The sequence below is a fragment of the Hyperolius riggenbachi genome, chromosome 4, assembly GCF_040937935.1.
Source record: "Hyperolius riggenbachi isolate aHypRig1 chromosome 4, aHypRig1.pri, whole genome shotgun sequence".
Lineage (NCBI taxonomy): Eukaryota > Metazoa > Chordata > Amphibia > Anura > Hyperoliidae > Hyperolius > Hyperolius riggenbachi.
In genome coordinates, this window is record NC_090649.1 from 387,450,727 (window position 1) to 387,468,798 (window position 18,072).

Here is an 18,072-nt window from a genome sequence, read left to right on the forward strand (position 1 = left end):
TTATGGAGGGCAAGTCTGCCATTGTCACTGCGGGGAATGAAGGTTGGATTCCGGCCCGAAGTGGGAGCCTGCTGAGACACATGCTGTAGCTGCCCTGACCGTGCTTTGCAGACCAGGCATCTGTGGTCAGATGGACCCTTGAGCCAGCGGAAGACAAACCAAATCGAAAGCATTTGCCAAGAATGTTTTACGGAGGGCAATTTTTGTTGGCATTTTTGTAAATTGTTTGAAAATGTAGATGGTTGTATTTTTAAATAGTTTAAGTGTAGCCATTCTTCCTCCCCCTAGCCACGAACAATACCATGGGAACGTGGAGCAGCAGAAGCCCCCTGTGATGGCTGCCGTGGTTGTTCTCCGCAGCTTGTCTTTTGAGGGGTGCTGCTTTTCCTCAGGTGTTCTTGCCATAGCTGTTTGTGCCTTCTCTCCAGGTGCCTTCGTAAAGCACTTGTCCCTACGTGACAGTTGGCCTTTCCACGGCTCAATTTTTGCTGGCAGAGACACTAGATGGCTTTGCTCCGATCTGAGACACACACGTTAAAAAATTTCCAAACCGCTGAGCCCCCCTGGGCTGATGGCGCTACGGTGGCATCAGCAGCTGACGTTGAAGGACATGTTGGCTGTCTGGCCATAGCGGGCGATACATGGCGCCGGACACTGCCCCCAGCTGTTTCTGAGGACGAGCTCCCTCTTGTATTGCGTTCCGGAGTTGGAGCCTGATCAACGGCTACCACCACACATCCAGGCAGGGAGGCAGGCAGGCAGGCATGCACGCCCACCCCGAGGTAGTGACCAAAAATAACAATACAGGACTCAGGAGGACCTTTTGCGGCCCTAATTGAAATGAATTAACTTTAAATCCTTTAATGGGAATCCGTTATGGAGGGCAAGTCTGCCATTGTCACCGCGGGGAATGAAGGTTGGATTGCGGGGAATGAAGGTTGGACCCATTCTGTAGCTGCCCTGACCATGCTTTGCAGACCAGGCATCTGTGGTCAGATGGACCCTTGAGCCAGCGGAAGACAAACCAAGTCGAAAGCATTTGCCAAGAATGTTTTACGGAGGGAAAGTTTTTTTGCCCTTTTTTTAAATTGTTTAAAAATGATAGATGGTTGTATTTTTAAATTGTTTGAAAGTTTAGATGGTTGTATTTTTAAATTGTTTAAAAGTGTATCCGTGCAAGTTATACACTGACTGCCAGGTATAATGTGCAGTCACAGATGCAGTGACTGCAAACAGCCGTTTGTGTAGTGACGGCCGTGCTGGACTGGTGCGCACCATGACGAGAGTGCAGGTGATGGTGGCTTTTCAGCCCATATGCTCGCCCGGCTGATGTAGCTGAATGACAGAACAGTGACTGTCCAGCTGATCAAATTTGGTCTGACCACAATGAAGCAACGACCTTATTATCTTTTGTGTGCCACCCCCACCCGAGACACTCAAATAGCCGGCGGTCATTGCTTCATTGTGATGCGCAAGCCCCTTCACCGCGGCAAGGTAATGATCACGAAGGGGGGTGGGCACATATACACGCACCAGAAAAATTAGTGTAGCGGCCAAAGTCAGGAATCCGCCTAGAGTCCTGGACCCTGTTGGTGGTGGCGGAGAAGGCAGTCAAGTGGCCTGCAGGCAGAGATGCTGTGTGTGGGGACTGACTTAGTCTTCGGTCGTGCAGTAGCCCTCCGTGATCCATTCCTCATGCATTTTGATAAAGGTCAGGTACTGAACACTGTCGTGACTTAGGCAACTTCTCTTCTCAGTAACTATGCCTCCAGCTGCACTGAAGGTCCTTTCTGACAGGACGCTTGCGGCAGGGCAAGAGAGAAGTTGTATGGCAAATTGGGACAGCTCTGGCCACAGGTCAAGCCTGCCCAACCAGTAGTCCAAAGGTTCATCGTCGCTTTTCGCAGAGACTACATCCACACTCAAGGCCAGGTAGTCGGCTACCTGCCGGTCCAGGCGTTGGTGGAGGGTGGATTCGGAAGGACTATGGCGAGGAGTTGGACTTAAGAACGTCCGCATGTCCGACATCACCCTGAAATCGCTGGAGTGTCCTGTTCTTGCCTGCGTGGACTTGGGAGGAGGAGGGTTACTGCCAGTGGTACCTTGATTGCGTTGTGCAGCCACATCACCCTTAAATGAATTGTAAAGCATCATCGACAGCTTGTTCTGAAAGTGCTGCATCCTTTCCGCCTTTTGTTGAGTTGGTAACAGGTTGGCCACTTTGTGCCTGTACCGAGGGTCTAGTAGCGTGGCCACCCAGTACAGGTCATTCAACTTGAGTTTTTTGATACGGGGGTCCCTCAACAGGCTGGACAACATGAGAGGACATCTGCACAAAGCTGGATGCAGACGTACTCTCCATCTCCTCTTGCTCTTCCTCAGTGACGGGACGCAACTCCTCCTCCTCCCCCCAGCCACGAACAATACCACGGGACCGTGGAGCAGCAGAAGCCCCCTGTAATGGCTGCCGCGGTTGTTCTCCTTCCGCCGCCTCTTCCTCCTCCACAGAAACACCTTCCTCATCATCAGAGTCTGACTCCTCTCCTTCCCCACACGACTCCTCTTCTTCCTCCTCCTCCCCCCTCTGTGCTGCCGCCGGTGTTGTGGAAACATCGGGTTCGGGTGTAAATGGATCCCACGACTCCTGCTGCCGTAACTCTTCTTGTTCACGCTCCTCCACAGCTGTATCCACCACTCTACGCACGGCACGCTCCAAGAAGTAGGCGTAGGGGATCAAGTCGCTGATGGTGCCCTCATCGTGACTCACCAGTTTGGTCACCTCCTCAAAGGGCTCCATGACCCTGCATGCATTTCGCATTAGTGTCCAGTTGTTGGGCCACAACATCCCCATCCTCCCAGATTGTGTCCTTGTACTGTAATGATACAGGTACTGGGTGACGGCTGTTTCCTGGTCTAGCAGGCGAGAGAACATCAGCAGGGTGGAATTCCAGCGAGTCGGGCTATCGCAAATCAGGCGTCTCACCGGCAAGTTCATTCTACGCTGAATCTCCGCAAAGCGTGCCATGGCCTTGTAAGAGCGCCTGAAATGGCCACACAACTTCCTGGCCTGCTTCAGGACGTCCTCTAAGCCTGGGTACTTGGACACAAATCTTTGCACGACCAGATTAAGCACATGTGCCATGCAGGGTATGTGTGTCAGCTTTCCCAAATTCAACGCAGCAATGAGATTGCTGCCGTTGTCACACACCACGTTGCCGATCTCAAGCTTGTGCGGGATCAGCCATTGCTCCACCTGTTTGTTAAGAGCAGCCAGGAGAGCTGCTCCAGTGTGACTCTCCGCTTTCAGGCAAGACATGTCTAACACTGCATGGCACCGTCGCACCTGGCATGCAGCATAGGCCCTGGGGTGCTGGGGCTGTGTAGCTGGAGAGGAGATGGCGGCACCAGCTAAGGAGGAGGAGGATGACGACAGCGAAGCGGTGATAGCAGGTGGAGAGGAGGTGGCTGGAGGCCTGCCTGCAAGCCGTGGAGGTGTGACAAGTCGGTCCTCTGCACAGCCACGTACTCCCTGCTTGCTGCCATCGGTCACCAGGTTGACCCAATGGGCTGTGTATCCAATGTAGTTGCCCTGCCCGTGCTTGGCAGACCAGGCATCCATGGTCAGGTGGACCCTTAACCCAACGCTGTGTGCCAGAGATGACACCACTTGCCTCTCAACTGCACGGAAGAGTTTGGGTATGGCCTTTTGTGAAAAATTGTGGCCTGGTATCTTCCACTGCGGTGTACCAATGGCCACAAACTTACGGAAAGCCTCAGAATCCACCAGCTTGTATGGTAATAGCTGGCGAGCTAATAGTTCCGCCACGCCAGCTGTCAGGCGCCGGGCAAGAGGGTGACTGGCAGACATTTGTTTCTTCCGCTCAAATACTTCCTTCACTGACAGCTGGGTACTGCTGTGGGCAGAGGAGAAGGAACCGCTGAAGGGAAGAGGCAGTGTGGAGGAGGGTGGCTGTGAAGGTGCAAGGGAGAAAGTGGATGTGAAGACGATGCACCTGAAGGAGGAAGAGGAGAAGGAGGGTGGCTTGTCTTTTGAGGGGTGCTGCTTTTCCTCAGGTGTTCTTGCCATAACGGTTTGTGCCTTTTCTCCAGGTGCCTTCGTAAGGCACTTGTCCCTACGTGAGAGTTGGCCTTTCCACGGCTCAATTTTTGCTGGCAGAGACAACAGATGGCTTTGCTCCGATCTGAGACACACACGTTAAAAAATTTCCAAACCGCTGAGCCCCCCCTGGGGTGATGGCGCTACGGTGGCATCAGCAGCTGACATTGAAGGGCATGTTGGCTGTCTGGCCATAGCTGGCGATACATGGCGCCGGACACTGCCCCCAGCTGTTTCTGAGGACGAGCTCCCTCTGCTTCTATCATGGAGTCGTCTCCTCCTAGTCCTCTCTGACTCCTCCTCTGAACTGTCCCCCTGGTCATCTCCTCTACCGGGAACATATGTGGTATCCGTATAATCGTCATCATAATCCTCCTGGCCAGCTGCACTTTCCTCAGACACCTCCTCAACTGCACCAACTTCAGGTGTTTCATCAGCCCCCTCCACACACGTTACGTCCATACTATCGCCACCTAACTCAGACGTAGGAGGTGGTGTACCTGCGCCTTCTTCTTGTTGTTGCAGTAGTGGCTGTGAATCGGTGATTTCACCACCACCAAATAACTCCTGCGAAGTGTCAAATGCAGCGGATGTGGTGCTTGTTGTAGCGCTGGTGGCTGCGGGAGATGAGGTGTTCTGTGTTAAATACTCAATCACCTCCTCACGATTTTGGGAAGTGATGGCACGTGCCTTCTTCTGAGCACTGTATTTTGGGGCAGGTCCGCACGAAATCACAGCAACACCACCTCGCACAGACCTGCCGGTGCCTGGTGGCCTTCCTCTGGGTCTGCCTCTACCTCTACCTGGTTTGTCCATTTTGTCCATCTCGGGGGGGGGGGGGGGGATGCTAGGTATATGCAGTGAGCTGGGTTCACTGAACAGTAAAGGTACTAGGATGTGGTGAGGTGGGTTCACTCAACACAACAGGTAGTAGGTATATGCAGTGAGCTGGGCTGACTCAACACTACAGGTAGTTATGTGCAGTGATGAGGTGGGTTAAGTAAACACAACAGGTAGTAGTAGGATGCAGTGAGCTGGGTTCACTCAACACAACAGGTATTAGGTGTATGCAGTGAGCTGGGTTCACTCAACACTACAGGTAGTTATGTGCAGTGATAAGGTGGGTTAAGTAAACACAACAGGTAGTAGTAGGATGCAGTGAGCTGGGTTCACTCAACACAACAGGTAGTAGGTATATGCAGTGAGCTGGGTTCACTCAACACTACAGGTAGTTATGTGCAGTGATGAGGTGGGTTAAGTAAACACAACAGGTAGTAGTAGGATGCAGTGAGCTGGGTTCACTCAACACAACAGGTAGTAGGTATATGCAGTGAGCTGGGTTGACTCAATACTACAGGTTGTTATGTGCAGTGATGAGGTGGGTTAAGTAAACACAACAGGTAGTAGTAGGATGCAGTGAGCTGGGTTCACTCAACACTACAGGTAGTTATGTGCAGTGATTAGGTGGGTTAAGTAAACACAACAGGTAGTAAGTATATGCAGTGAGCTGGGTTCACTCAACACTACAGGTAGTTATGTGCAGTGATGAGGTGGGTTAAGTAAACACAACAGGTAGTAGGTGTATGCAGTGAGCTGGGTTCACTCAACACTACAGGTAGTTATGTGCAGTGATGAGGTGGGTTAAGTAAACACAACAGGTAGTAGGTATATGAAGTGAGCTGGGTTCACTCAACACTACAGGTAGTTATGTGCAGTGATGAGGTGGGTTAAGTGAACACAACAGGTACTGGGGGTATATGCAGTACTAGGTAGTACAATGTGCAGCTCCCTGTCGCACACACAGGCAGTCAGTCACTGAATGTGCTGGGCTGCTGGCAGTGGCACACACACACTATCAATTAGCAAGGCTGTGCATGCAACAAAAGTGTCAGTTTGACACACAGTAAAAAAAAAAAAGTACAGGATGAGCTCTGACAAAAGCTAGGGTGCTATAAAGCAATAACAATCAGCCAAGGAGCAAACTAAGCAGCCAAGAACCTAACTAATCTGTCCCTAGAAGAACAAGTCTGCAGCAGCTGTCCCTTTCCTCTCACTAGCAGGCACACGAGTGAGTGTAATGGCCGCCAGAGCCTGCCTTATATAAGGGGGGGGTGGGGCTCCAGGGCTTACTGTAGCCTGAATGGCTACAATGTGCCTGCTGACTGTGATGCAGAGGGTCAAAGTTGACCCTCATAGTGCATTATGGGGCGAATCGAACTTCCGTAAAAGTTCGTAAAAAATGTTCGCCTGGAACCGTTCGCCGGTGAACCGCTCGCTACACCTCTAATACTGTGTGCACTTTTCAGTGCAAAACTGATGTTTTAAAATGATCCGTTTTGCAGGGCAGGCGATCGAGATAAGCCTATGTGTGGTCAGGAAGTGGTTAGATTAATGGCAGAATGACAGCCTGTGTTGTGGTGTACGAGTAGCATGCACTCAAACCCCTTATTCAGTTGTGGTCTCTTTTTGCAGCTTTAGCATAGTTCAGTCTACATCCATTGCATTATGCACACGTTATTACTTGTATACAATGCAGCACACACTGCATATTAACCACTTGCCGACTGCGCACTCATACCGCGTGTCGGCAAAGTGGCAGCTGCAGGACCAGCGACGCAGTACTGCGTCGCCGGCTGCAGGCTAATTAATCAGGAAGCAGCCGCTTGCGCGAGCGGCTGCTTACTGTCAATTCACGGCGGGGGGCTCCGTGAATAGCCTGCGGGCCACCGATCGCAGCTCGCAGGCTAAATGTAAACACAAGCGGAAATAATCCGCTTTGTTTACATCCGTACAACGCTGCTAACAGTAGAAGCGTTGTACCAGATCAGCGATCCCCGGCCAATCAGCGGCCGGGGATCGCTGTCACATGACAGGCAGGAGCCTGTTAGAGGCTGCACAGGACAGATCCGTTCCTGTGCAGCCTCGGATCTCCGGGGAAGGGAGGGAGGAGAGGGAGGGGGGGAATTTTGCCGCGGAGGGGGGCTTTGAGGTGCCCCCCCCCCCGCAACACCCAGGCAGGCAGGAGCGATCAGACCCCCCCCCAGCACATCATCCCCCTAGTGGGGAAAAAAGGGGGGTGATCTGGTCGCTCTGCCTGAACCCTGATCTGTGCTGGGGGTTGCACAGCCCACCCAGCACAGATCAGCTAAAACAGCGCTGGTCCTTAAGGGGGGGTAAAGGGTGGGTCCTCAAGTGGTTAAAATGTGCACTTTTTTCCCATAACCTGCACAATTACTATGTAATGTGTGTGTTATTGCACATTATCCAGAAACCCTTATTGCTATAGTATAATATGGTCCATTACAAGTAGAGAAGTGAAGATGCCCATACAATGACATGGTTAGTGTGTTCACTATTCAGGGACGCAACTAGTTCCAAAGTTTGACGAAGAGTTCCAAGCACCTATTCTGAGTTTAATTTTCCTTCTTAAAACAGAAGCCCTTTGTGATAATCCAGCTTTAAGTAAGTGATGGTGGTTTCCCAGGATGCATCACTCCTGAATATGCAAATTATCTCTTTTGCCCCTGAAGCCAGGCTTGCATCCAGAACTGATGGGTTGATGTGGCTTGTAACATTTTTAAGCTATAGGCTCACTTTACACCAACATGCAGAAAGCCCATTTCAGACGTTCTTGTGATTTAGGATGTAAGCCTGCCTTCACAGGGGCATAAATTTGCATTTTCAGCACTGATGCATCCTGGGAAACCACAGTTGCTCACTTAAAGCTAAATTATTGCAAATACTTTCTACCGTATATCCTTGAATATAGGTTGACTTTGTGCATAAGTCAACCTCAATATTTGACCATCTTAAGCTGGATTTTTTTATTGACTCAAGTATAAGTCTACCCAGCAAAAGTTAATGGCTTCACTTGGGGACCAGGAGGAGTTAATGACTGCACTGCATAAAGTATTGCACGCATTTACCCCTCCAGTCCCTTAAAGCGGAATATAACCCTGCATTTCAACTTTGCTCTAAAACATTATTTACAGTATATTATATGCAACCAGCATTTTTTTTTTTACTAGACCAGCATTGGAAGAGTTACACAGGACTTTAAAGTTCCTGGAGATTTCTGCAGACGCATCCGAAGCTGACATAGATACATTTTGTTTACATAAATGTATCTAAGTGTTGAATGTGACTCATCTCTCTCACTGAGGAGTTGGAGGACAGCCAAAGAGTGTGTAACATTTCTCAATAGATGCATATAACTAAATAGAATGTAAAAATCTGAACTTCTGCATATCTCTCCACGGAACTTTAAACCTCTGTGTTTAACCCTTCCAATGCTGGTCTAGTTAAAAAAAATGCTTTTTGCATATAATATGCTGTAAATAATGTTTTAGAGCAAAGTTGAAATGCAGGGTTATATTCCGCTTTAAAAAGACACTGAAGCGAAAAAAAATGATATTATGATTTGTATGTGTAGTACAGCTAAGAAATAAAACATTAAGATCAGATACATCAGTCTAATTGTTTCCAGTACAGGAAGAGTTAAGAAACTCCAGTTATCTCTATGCAAAAAAGCCATTAAGCTCTACGACTTTCAAAGTCGTGAAGAGGGCTGTTTTCTGACTTTTATTATCTCAACTTTTCCTGAACTATTTACTTTTTCTCTGCCAGAGGAGAGGTCATTAGTTCACAGACTGCTCTGAAAGAATCATTTTGAATGCTGAGTGTTGTGTAATCTGCACATATTATAGAATGATGCAATGTTAGAAAAAACACTATATACCTGAAAATAAAAATATGAGAATATTTTCTTTGCTGCTAATCTTCTAGTAATTATTCATAGTACACAACCAATTCACTATATCATTTTTTTTTCGCTTTAGTGTCTCTTGAACCTCCCTGGCGGTAAGCCCATGCTGAGCACGGGCTATGCCGCCGGGAGGTACCGCTCAGGCCCCGCTGAGCCGATTTGCATAATTTTTTTTTTGCTGCACGCATCTAGCACTTTGCTAGTTGCGTGCAGTGCCCGATCGCCGCCGCTACCCGCCGATCCGCCACTATACGCGTCGCCACAGCCGCCTCCCCCCAGACCCCGTGCGCTCAGTGCCAGGCAGCGCTGTGGGGCGGATCGGAGTCCCCTTTGACGTCATGACGTCGGTGACGTCATCCCGCCGCGCGACGGGGAAGCCCTCCAGGAGATCCCGTTCGCCGGCAGCGATCGGAGGGGCTGGGGGGATGCCGCTGAGCATTTTTTTTTTTAAACTTATTTGCTGCCCCCTGGCGGATTTTGACAAACCGCCAGGAGGGTTAAGTGCAGCCTATAACTCCTCCAGGCCCCCAAGTGCAGCAATTATTCACCCCCCTCCCTGCAGCCCAGTATCTTCCCCTCTGCCCCTTTCCTTGTTAATTGTTGTGGCCAGGACTTTCAGACCTCTGTTTTATTGGCATTTCCTTTATCAAGAAACTGTGACTTACCACTGGCTAAATTGCAGCAAATGGGAACGTCACTAATCGTACACACATTACTCAGTGTTGCCTGTGACTCGTGTATAAGTCAACCCTTAAACTTTTATTTAGTGAGTCAGACCTAAATTTGTAGAGACTTATTGTCGAGTATATACAGTATTTTATGAAGGAAAATCACGAGGGCCCATTCACACTTGAGTGTTTTGTTGATTACCGTACTTTTCGCCTTATAAGACGCAGTTTTTCTCCCCAAAAAATGGGGACAAAAAGTCCCTGCGTCTTAAACGGCAAAGGCAGGGAATCCCCGACTCACGGACGCCCGCCGCTACGAACCGCCGTCATCGGGGATTCCCTGCCTTGCCTGTGTTCCTCTGTGGCTGCGTTCCCCCTTGTCCCCGCTTGTCTGTACCCCCCTCCCTCCTGTGTCGCCAGGTCCCCCCCATGTAATAGCAGCAGCAGGCAGCGCTGTGAGTCCCCCCAACACCCTCCCCCCGCACTTGTCTGTACCCCCCGTGCTTGTATGCACCCCCCCTATGTCGCCGGGTCCCCCCCTGTGAGAAGCGGCAGAAGCTTACCTCCTCCATCTAGCCTGCGGCGATTGAAGACATCCGGCTTCTGTGGGCGGCTTCCTCTAGTGCCGGCTTCTAATGACGAGTAATTGATGACGCGTCATTAGAAGCCGGCACTAGAGGAAGCCGCCCACAGAAGCCGGATGTCTTCAATCGCCGCGGGCAAGATGGAGGTAAGCTTATGCCACTGCCGCTTCGTACACGGGGGGGGGGGGGACTCACAGCGCTGCCCGCTGCCGCTACTACATGGGGGGGACCCTGCGACACGGGAGGGAGGGGGTACAGACAAGCGGGGAGGGGGGGGTACAGACAAGCGCGAGGGGGGGTACAGACAAGTGCGGGGGGGGTGTTGGGTGGGACTCACAGCGGGACACAGAGGAGGCACTTGGAGGAGGACACATAGGGCTGAGAGGAGGGCACTTGGGGGGGGGGGGGGGACAAGAGGACACATGGACATGACAGGACGACACATGGGGAGAAAGCAGGACATCTGGGGGTGACAGGGGGACATTTAGAGGGGGACAGGAGGACACATGGACATGACAGGACACATGGGGAGAAAGCAGGACACCTGGGGGTACAGCACTGACACCTGGGGGTGACAGGAGGACACTTGGGGGAGACATGGGGACACAGGAGGGCACCATTTGGGGGAGGTCATGTACAAGACGCTCCTGAAATATGGACGCACCAGGTTTAGTTTTATATTTTTTCCCCTGGTTTTTGCCCTCTAAACCTAGGTGTGTCTTATATTCCGGAGCGTCTTATACGGCGCGAAATATGGTATTTCCGCGAAATGATGAAACACTAGTGCTTTTGAAAGCGCTAGTGTAATGAAATCCTATGGTCCGTTCTTACTTGGGCGATTTGCGCTAATCGCCGTGAATCGGCCAAAAATCGAAAAACCGCAAATGCGTCACCTGCACCTTTTTCAGCCGATTTCCCAGTGATTGCGTTTCAGTGCTATGAAGTGCTAAATGCGATCATGGAAAAATCGCTGCAGTGTTCAGTGATTTCCGCTGAAAAATCACTCACGCAAAACGCCAGTGGTAAGTGCTGGCGTTTTGCGCTTTCAAGTGTGAATGGGCCCTGAGCGTTGCTTTTCAGTAGAAGAACTTTTCAGTCTCTTTTAGCCCCCCATACATTCGTAGTGGTTCTGGGTCACCATGAGCTCTTTTGGGATTCTGTAAACAGCTATTCAACCAAGCACAAAATAATCGGGTTGCGCTGTAACACAACGTATCGCTTCTCCTTCACGGCCAAATGAGCTGGAGGTCAGACAAGAAAATCTTGAACTTCCTCTCCAATTTAAAAAAAACATGATTTCATGCAGAGAAAAGCTACAGTGTCTTTTTTTTGTTTTGTGTTTTTTTTTTTGGGGGGGGGGGGGGGGGGGTGTAATGCAAATTCCAATTTAAATGAAAATCATGGTTATAATGTCGCTGTAGGCCAGCTTATCCTCTGCCTCACATTGCCAGGCACCCTATCAGTCTAGGACATGTCCCCTCCTTGCATACAGCATTGACTTGCAGCCCCTTTCATAGTGCCAGAAGAGGGACAATAAAGAATTAGCCAATAGCCACACATTTATATTATTTTTCATAGAAATGGCTTTACAATTTGGAGGAAAAAAAAGACTGCTGTAGCATCTCTACAGGGGGCGGGATTCTTCCTTTCATATTTATAGTAATTCTAGAAATTTGAAGCAAGAGGAATATGAGGCTGCCATCTTTACCCTCTTATTTTCCCCTCACTTTCAGTTTTCATGCTGTCCTTCATGGGCACAGTATCTGTCTAGCACTAGATTTTTCAGCTGGAGTGAATAGAGCAACCTATCTCAACCTTTTTACCCTGGAGGAACCCTGCAAATAATTTTTGGATCTCAAGGAACCTTTGCATGTAATTTTTGGATCTCAAGGAACCAATGGCATGGTCTTTAAAAGCTGATTTGGCTGTTTATGCCACTACCCCCATTACAGTGCACTTTATTACAAATTCTAAGGGCTTGTTTCCACTGTTGCGACGCGATTTCGGCCGCATTCCGACGCTTGTAAAAACGCATGCGGATGCATTTCCACATGCATTTTTACCCGCGATTTCGCATGCGATTTCGCATGGCAGGGTGCCATGCGAAATTAACCATGACACTGCCAGGGCTAAATAAAATTGAAAAAGGTGCGAAATCGCGGGTAAAAACGCATGTAACAAACGCATGCGTTTTTACTATTAAATACATTAGTGGCGATTCGCACGGATTCCCGACGCAGGCGAAATCGTTGGCTCTTTTGTGCGTTTTTTTCACGCTGAAAAAAACGCACCTCAACAACGCTACAGTGGAAACAGGCCCATCCACTTGTATTACATGTGCGGATCTGCATGCGTTGGACGCATGCAGATTCGCGATAGTGGAAACGAGCCCTTAAGCTTTTTATTAATGTGCTCATTATTATTCTAACCCCCAATTTCGCCCCCTATAATTATAGTGTGCTCGCTATCATACTTCCACCAGCCGCCGAGATGGCGAAAAATGCCAAGGAACCCCTGCAGAGTACTCCAGGAACGCTGGTTGAGAAAGCCTGGAGTAGAGCATCAATGTCTTGAATTCAAGGAGGGAGCTTGACAAAAAATAGTCCGGGCAAGTGAGTGTGGCCCGAGACCACATCCAACATATTTATCAGAAACCGCACCTATAAAAAATTTATAATGACATACCTCAACAGGGTAACGCTGTACAAACTCTGGAGACAAAACACCATCACGGATCTTCTCCCATTCCTACAATTATACAGGAAAATAATTGCTTGCAACAGATTTAGATTATTTAGTCGTTCAGGGTGTATGTAATTTAATATGCACCTTTATATGAAATATGAACTGATACTTTCCTGAGAACCCTCCATCTATCTCTATTCACTGTTGACTGGCACACTAACACAGATATGCATCACCTCACAGTGCCCAGATCCATGCTTCTGCTTTTTAGGTGAGACTGTTTACAATATATAATATAGTAATCACAACTTTTAAAGAGTCTAGTGCCAGACAAATATCTATTTGCACCAAAGTTACATAGTTATTTTGGTTGAAAAAAGACATACGTCCATCGAGTTCAACCAGTATAAAGTACAACACCAGCCTGCTCCCTCACATATCCCTGTTGATCCAGAGGAAGGCGAAAAAACCCTTACAAGGCATGGTCCAATTAGCCCCTAAAGGGAAAAATTCCTTCCCGACTCCAGATGGCAATCAGATAAAATCCCTGGATCAACATCATTAGGCACCAGGGTTACAACTTCATCTCTTTAACCACTTGCCGACCGCGCACTCATACCGCGTGTCGGCAAAGTGGCAGCTGCAGGACGCCGGCTGCAGGCTAATTCATCAGGAAGCAGCCGCTCGCGCGAGCGGCTGCTTCCTGTCAATTCACGGCGGGGGGCTCCGTGAATAGCCTGCGGGCCGCCGATCGCGGCTCGCAGGCTAAATGTAAACACAAACGGAAATAATCCGCTTTGTTTACATCCGTACAACGCTGCTAACAGTAGCAGCGTTGTACCAGATCAGCGATCCCCGGTCAATCAGCGGCCGGGGATCGCTGTCACATGACAGGCAGGAGCCTGTTAGAGGCTGCACAGGACAGATCCGTTCCTGTGCAGCCTCGGATCTCTGGGGAAGGGAGGGGTAGTTTTGAGGTGCCCCCCCCCCCCCCCCCGCAACACCCAGGCAGACAGGAGCGATCAGACCCCCCCAGCACATCATCCCCCTAGTGGGGAAAAAAGGGGGGCGATCTGGTCGCTCTGCCTGCACCCTGATCTGTGCTGGGGGCTGCACAGCTCACCCAGCACAGATCAGCTAAAACAGCGCTGGTCCTTAAGGGGGGGTAAAGCGTGGGTCCTCAAGTGGTTAAATACCAGCACATATGAATTACACATGCCTTGTGTCTAGTTCAATGTAGTTAAGGCACTGATTATGTGTAAGTAGCCCCAGAACCTGTATAACTTAGATGTGCCGGTATTTAAAGGGATAAGGTGACAACCCTGATTTGCACATTAGGGGCCATGTGTAATTCACTTTTTCACCTGACTTTTCTCCTAGGAGATAATTTTTTATCTTCAATTTAGAATATGTTTTCAGCAATTTGCAAAGGAAAAAGTACCAAAAAGTAGGAGAAAAGGTACTATTGGGCAGCACGGTGGCGTAGTGGTTAGCACTCTCGCCTTGCAGCGCTGGGTCCCTGGTTCGAATCCCAGCCAGGTCACTATCTGCAAAGAGTTTGTATGTTCTCTCCGTGTCTGCGTGGGTTTCCTCCGGGCACTCCGGTTTCCTCCCACATCCCAAAAACATATGGATAAGTTAATTGGCTGCCCCTAAATTGGCCCTAGAATACAGTACTTACACTACATAATATAGACATATGGCAATGGTAGGGATTAGATTGTGAGCTCCTTTGAGGGACAGTTAGTGACAAGACAATATATATATATATATATATACTCTGTACAGCGCTGCGTAATATGTCGGCGCTATATAAATACTAAATAATAATAATAATACTATCAAAATTATTTTAGTATTTTATTTGCTTGTTAGGGGTTTAAAACGCATTTTATTGACAAGTTTCATAATATCACCTAGGAGAAAATTCAGGTGAAAAACTGAATTGCATATGGCCCCAGGTCTCAATTCCATCTTCACTCTGCATGCAACACAGGTGGCTGTGGTGACGCACGGTACTGCAAGATGATTCTTCCAGATTCACAACCTTTCATAATGAATGAGATCGCTGTGCAAATGCGTCAATGCATGCAACCATACACTGCAATTCTGCAGTGAATCGCAATGCATGGATACAAACATCAGAAAGTGCAGTAAATGCTCTTTCTGATGTCCCTGCAATGTCCATTACGTTGTGTTTCCAAAAGCGTGGCTTTAATAGTTCAGCTGGAAACAAGGCCTTACATTGGAAAGCTAAGTAATGACGCACAGCGGTCCGGTCTGTGAATGTATCACGTAGTTACAATTGAAATCTGGACTTCAAGCAGACCAAAGTCACTGAATTCTTCTAGGAACAGTATGAGGTTTTCAAGGGTCATGTCAACAAGGGGCAGATATTGCTAAAGCGGATCTGAACTCTTGCACAACACACAATGAAAAGTCTTAATTTCACATATAGCTGCTGAAGAAATCCACTTCTTTGTGTTCTGTGATTGTTTATGCAGATCAATGTTTGTAATTTGTTCTCATCAGCAACTGTGAATAGACTGCAGAAGAACTCTGCCAAGCTAGCTCTGCATGTAGTAAACACTGATGCTTAACCTTGTCAATACCTTCTGCAGAAGTGAAACCTAGTTAGGGGTGGTTCAGACGGACGCTTGCGGAGCGTTTGCCGCCAGCGTTCGTGGCTTGGCGTTAAACGCTCCCATTCAAGTGAATGGGAGCGTTTGTACCAAGCTTTCATGCGCGTTTGCATGAACGCAGCGTTTGGGTCCCGATTTTCCCTGGCGTTCAAGGAGCCCCTGGAAGCTACATGTAGCTTCCAGGGGCGGTTAACCGCGACGGGTAATGTCCCCCTAGGGGAAGAAAAAACGCGACCGCATCCGAACGCAACACAAACGCTGCTGAAAGCCCGAACGCATTGCCGCCGCGACGCCAATGAACGCGACTCCTCCAAACGTCCGTCTGAACCAGACCTAACACTTAGGGTACGGTTCCACTAGTGCAGTGTGGAATCGCTGCGGATTCCCCGCAGACGAATTTGCATGCAGGAGCGAAATTGCATGCAGTTGTATGCGAATTTTACCGCGAATTTGCATACGATTTCGCATGGATGACGCTGTGTGTGAATTTAACCATGGCAGCCAATCAGCGGCCGGGGATCGCCGCCATGTGACAGCGGACATCCTGTCACAGGCTGCACAGGACGGATAGTGTCCTGTGCAGCCCCGATCACCGGGGGGACAGGTAGGAGAGGGAGGGGGGGGGGAATGTCGCCGCGGAGGGGGGCTTTGAGGTGCCCCCCTTCCCCCCCCCGCAACATGCCACCAGCAGGAGCGATCAGACCCCCCCTGCACATCATCCCCATAGGGGGGGAAAAAGGGGGGGCGATCTGATCGCTCTGCATGCCAGCTGATCTGTGCTGGGGGCTGCAGAGCCCACCCAGCACAGATCACAAAAATCAGCGCTGGTCCTTAAGGGGGGGGGGGGGGTAAAGGGTGGGTCCTCAAGTGGTTAAGGGGGTATACTACAAGTATTTTTTAAATTATAAGCTTGTAAATAGTGATGAACGCAAAATGGAAACAATGCACCTTTATTTCCAAATAAAATATTGGCACCATACATTGTGATAGGGACAAAATTTAAATGGTATAATAATCGAGACATACGGGCAAATAAAATACATAGGTTTTAATTTTGGTAGCGTGGATTATTTTAAAGCTATAATGGCTGAAAACTTAGAAATATAGATCAATAAATTGTGATAAGTAGTGATAAAGTTATTAGCGAATGAATGGGAGGTGAAAATTGCTCTGATGCATAAGGTGAAAAATCCCGGGGGCTGAAATGGTTAATAAAGTCACGATCATAAGTGGACAAGTGCGGACCATTTTTGCCTTCAAATTTGTCTTTTGGAATCAAGCTTCCAGGATCCAGCACAGCCCGGCACTGGGCTTTGAGCGGTGTACACAACCTTCTCAATTTAAAAGGCAAGTTGCTGTCTTGCAGTGAGCAATCATTCAATTACATTCAATTACAGCTCAATGTTAATTTATTAATACTTACAATTTGTTTTTCATGCCCCGTGCTAAATATCCAAAGAAGTTCAACCAATATTAAACCCAGAGCATATATATCAACTTCGTTTTCATACACGTTTCCATCTCTCTGTTGAAAAAAGAAAAAAAAAAAGCATAAAGCCAAGAAGATGAACTGCTGAGGTGCTGAACACATTACATCTAGGCAGTGCCCAGATGATGCATTTGTAGGTGCTCAACTCTTCTCATGTCCAGGTCTCTGCTTACTGACTCCATCAGCACCCAGCCCTGCACAGTAACTGCAAGGTATATGGCCACCACATAGCAAAGACTATGTTGTGCCTGCTATCACTGATGACACTACTGTACAACTGTGGAGACAGTTATAATCAGAGGTTTCACTTTACTACTGCCAACAGCCAGGGGTCTAGTCCTGGAAAAAGAAGTGAGTGGACTCACCCTAAAAACCTCTGTGCCGCGCCGTGGTTAAGCATAGCAAGGGCGTGGTCATGGGTGGGGCCAAATATACATGGCCTTAGCAGTGATATAAAAGGTCTGCCAGGCGAAGTTTGAGCTCTGTCGTAGTGTATCCCCAAAAAGTAGATGTAATCTGACAGCATTTCACCAAAAATACAAATATGGCAGTGGTTCCCCCAAAATAGACAATCTGGCAGCAGCAGTTCCTCCAACATACACATAATATGGAAGCAGTTCCCCCAAATACGTGAAACCTGGTAGTGGATCACCCAAAATACACGTAACACCCAAAATACATGTAATCTGGTAGTAGTGGTCCCCCAACATACACAATCTGGCAGCGGTTGCCCAAAATACACGTACTCTGGCATCAGCGGTTCCCAAAAAATACAGATCTGACAGCAGTTCTCCCAAAATAGGTACCCCCAGTATAGCTAGCCAGGTCTATAGGTGTCTCCAGTATAAGTAGCCATGTGTATAGTTGTCCCCAGAATAGGTGGCCAGATGTAGAGATGTCACCAGAATAGGTAGCCCAGTATAGCCAGGTGTCCCCAGTATATGTAACCAGGTCTTCAGATGTCCCCAGTATAGCCAGGTGTATATCGGCCCAGTATATGTAGCCAGGTGTATATGTGCCCAGTATATGTAACCAGGTGTATAGGTGTCCCCAGTATATGTAGCCAGGTGTATAGGTGTCCCCAGTGTATGTAGCCAGGTGTATATGTGCCCAGTATATGTA

General features: G+C 48.6%; 1 protein-coding gene across 1 annotated transcript in view; it reads right to left on the reverse strand.

Annotated features, from left to right (window-relative positions):
• LOC137504828 (interferon-induced, double-stranded RNA-activated protein kinase-like) overlaps positions 1–18,072 on the reverse strand; it is a 90,642-nt gene that overhangs the window by 2,677 nt on the left and 69,893 nt on the right. The window contains exons 25-26 of the mRNA XM_068233420.1: positions 16,885–16,986; positions 12,820–12,882 (exon numbers count right to left, since the gene is read on the reverse strand). Of these exons, the coding sequence (XP_068089521.1) occupies positions 12,820–12,882; positions 16,885–16,986 (165 nt within the window). The remainder of the gene's footprint in view (positions 1–12,819; positions 12,883–16,884; positions 16,987–18,072) is intronic.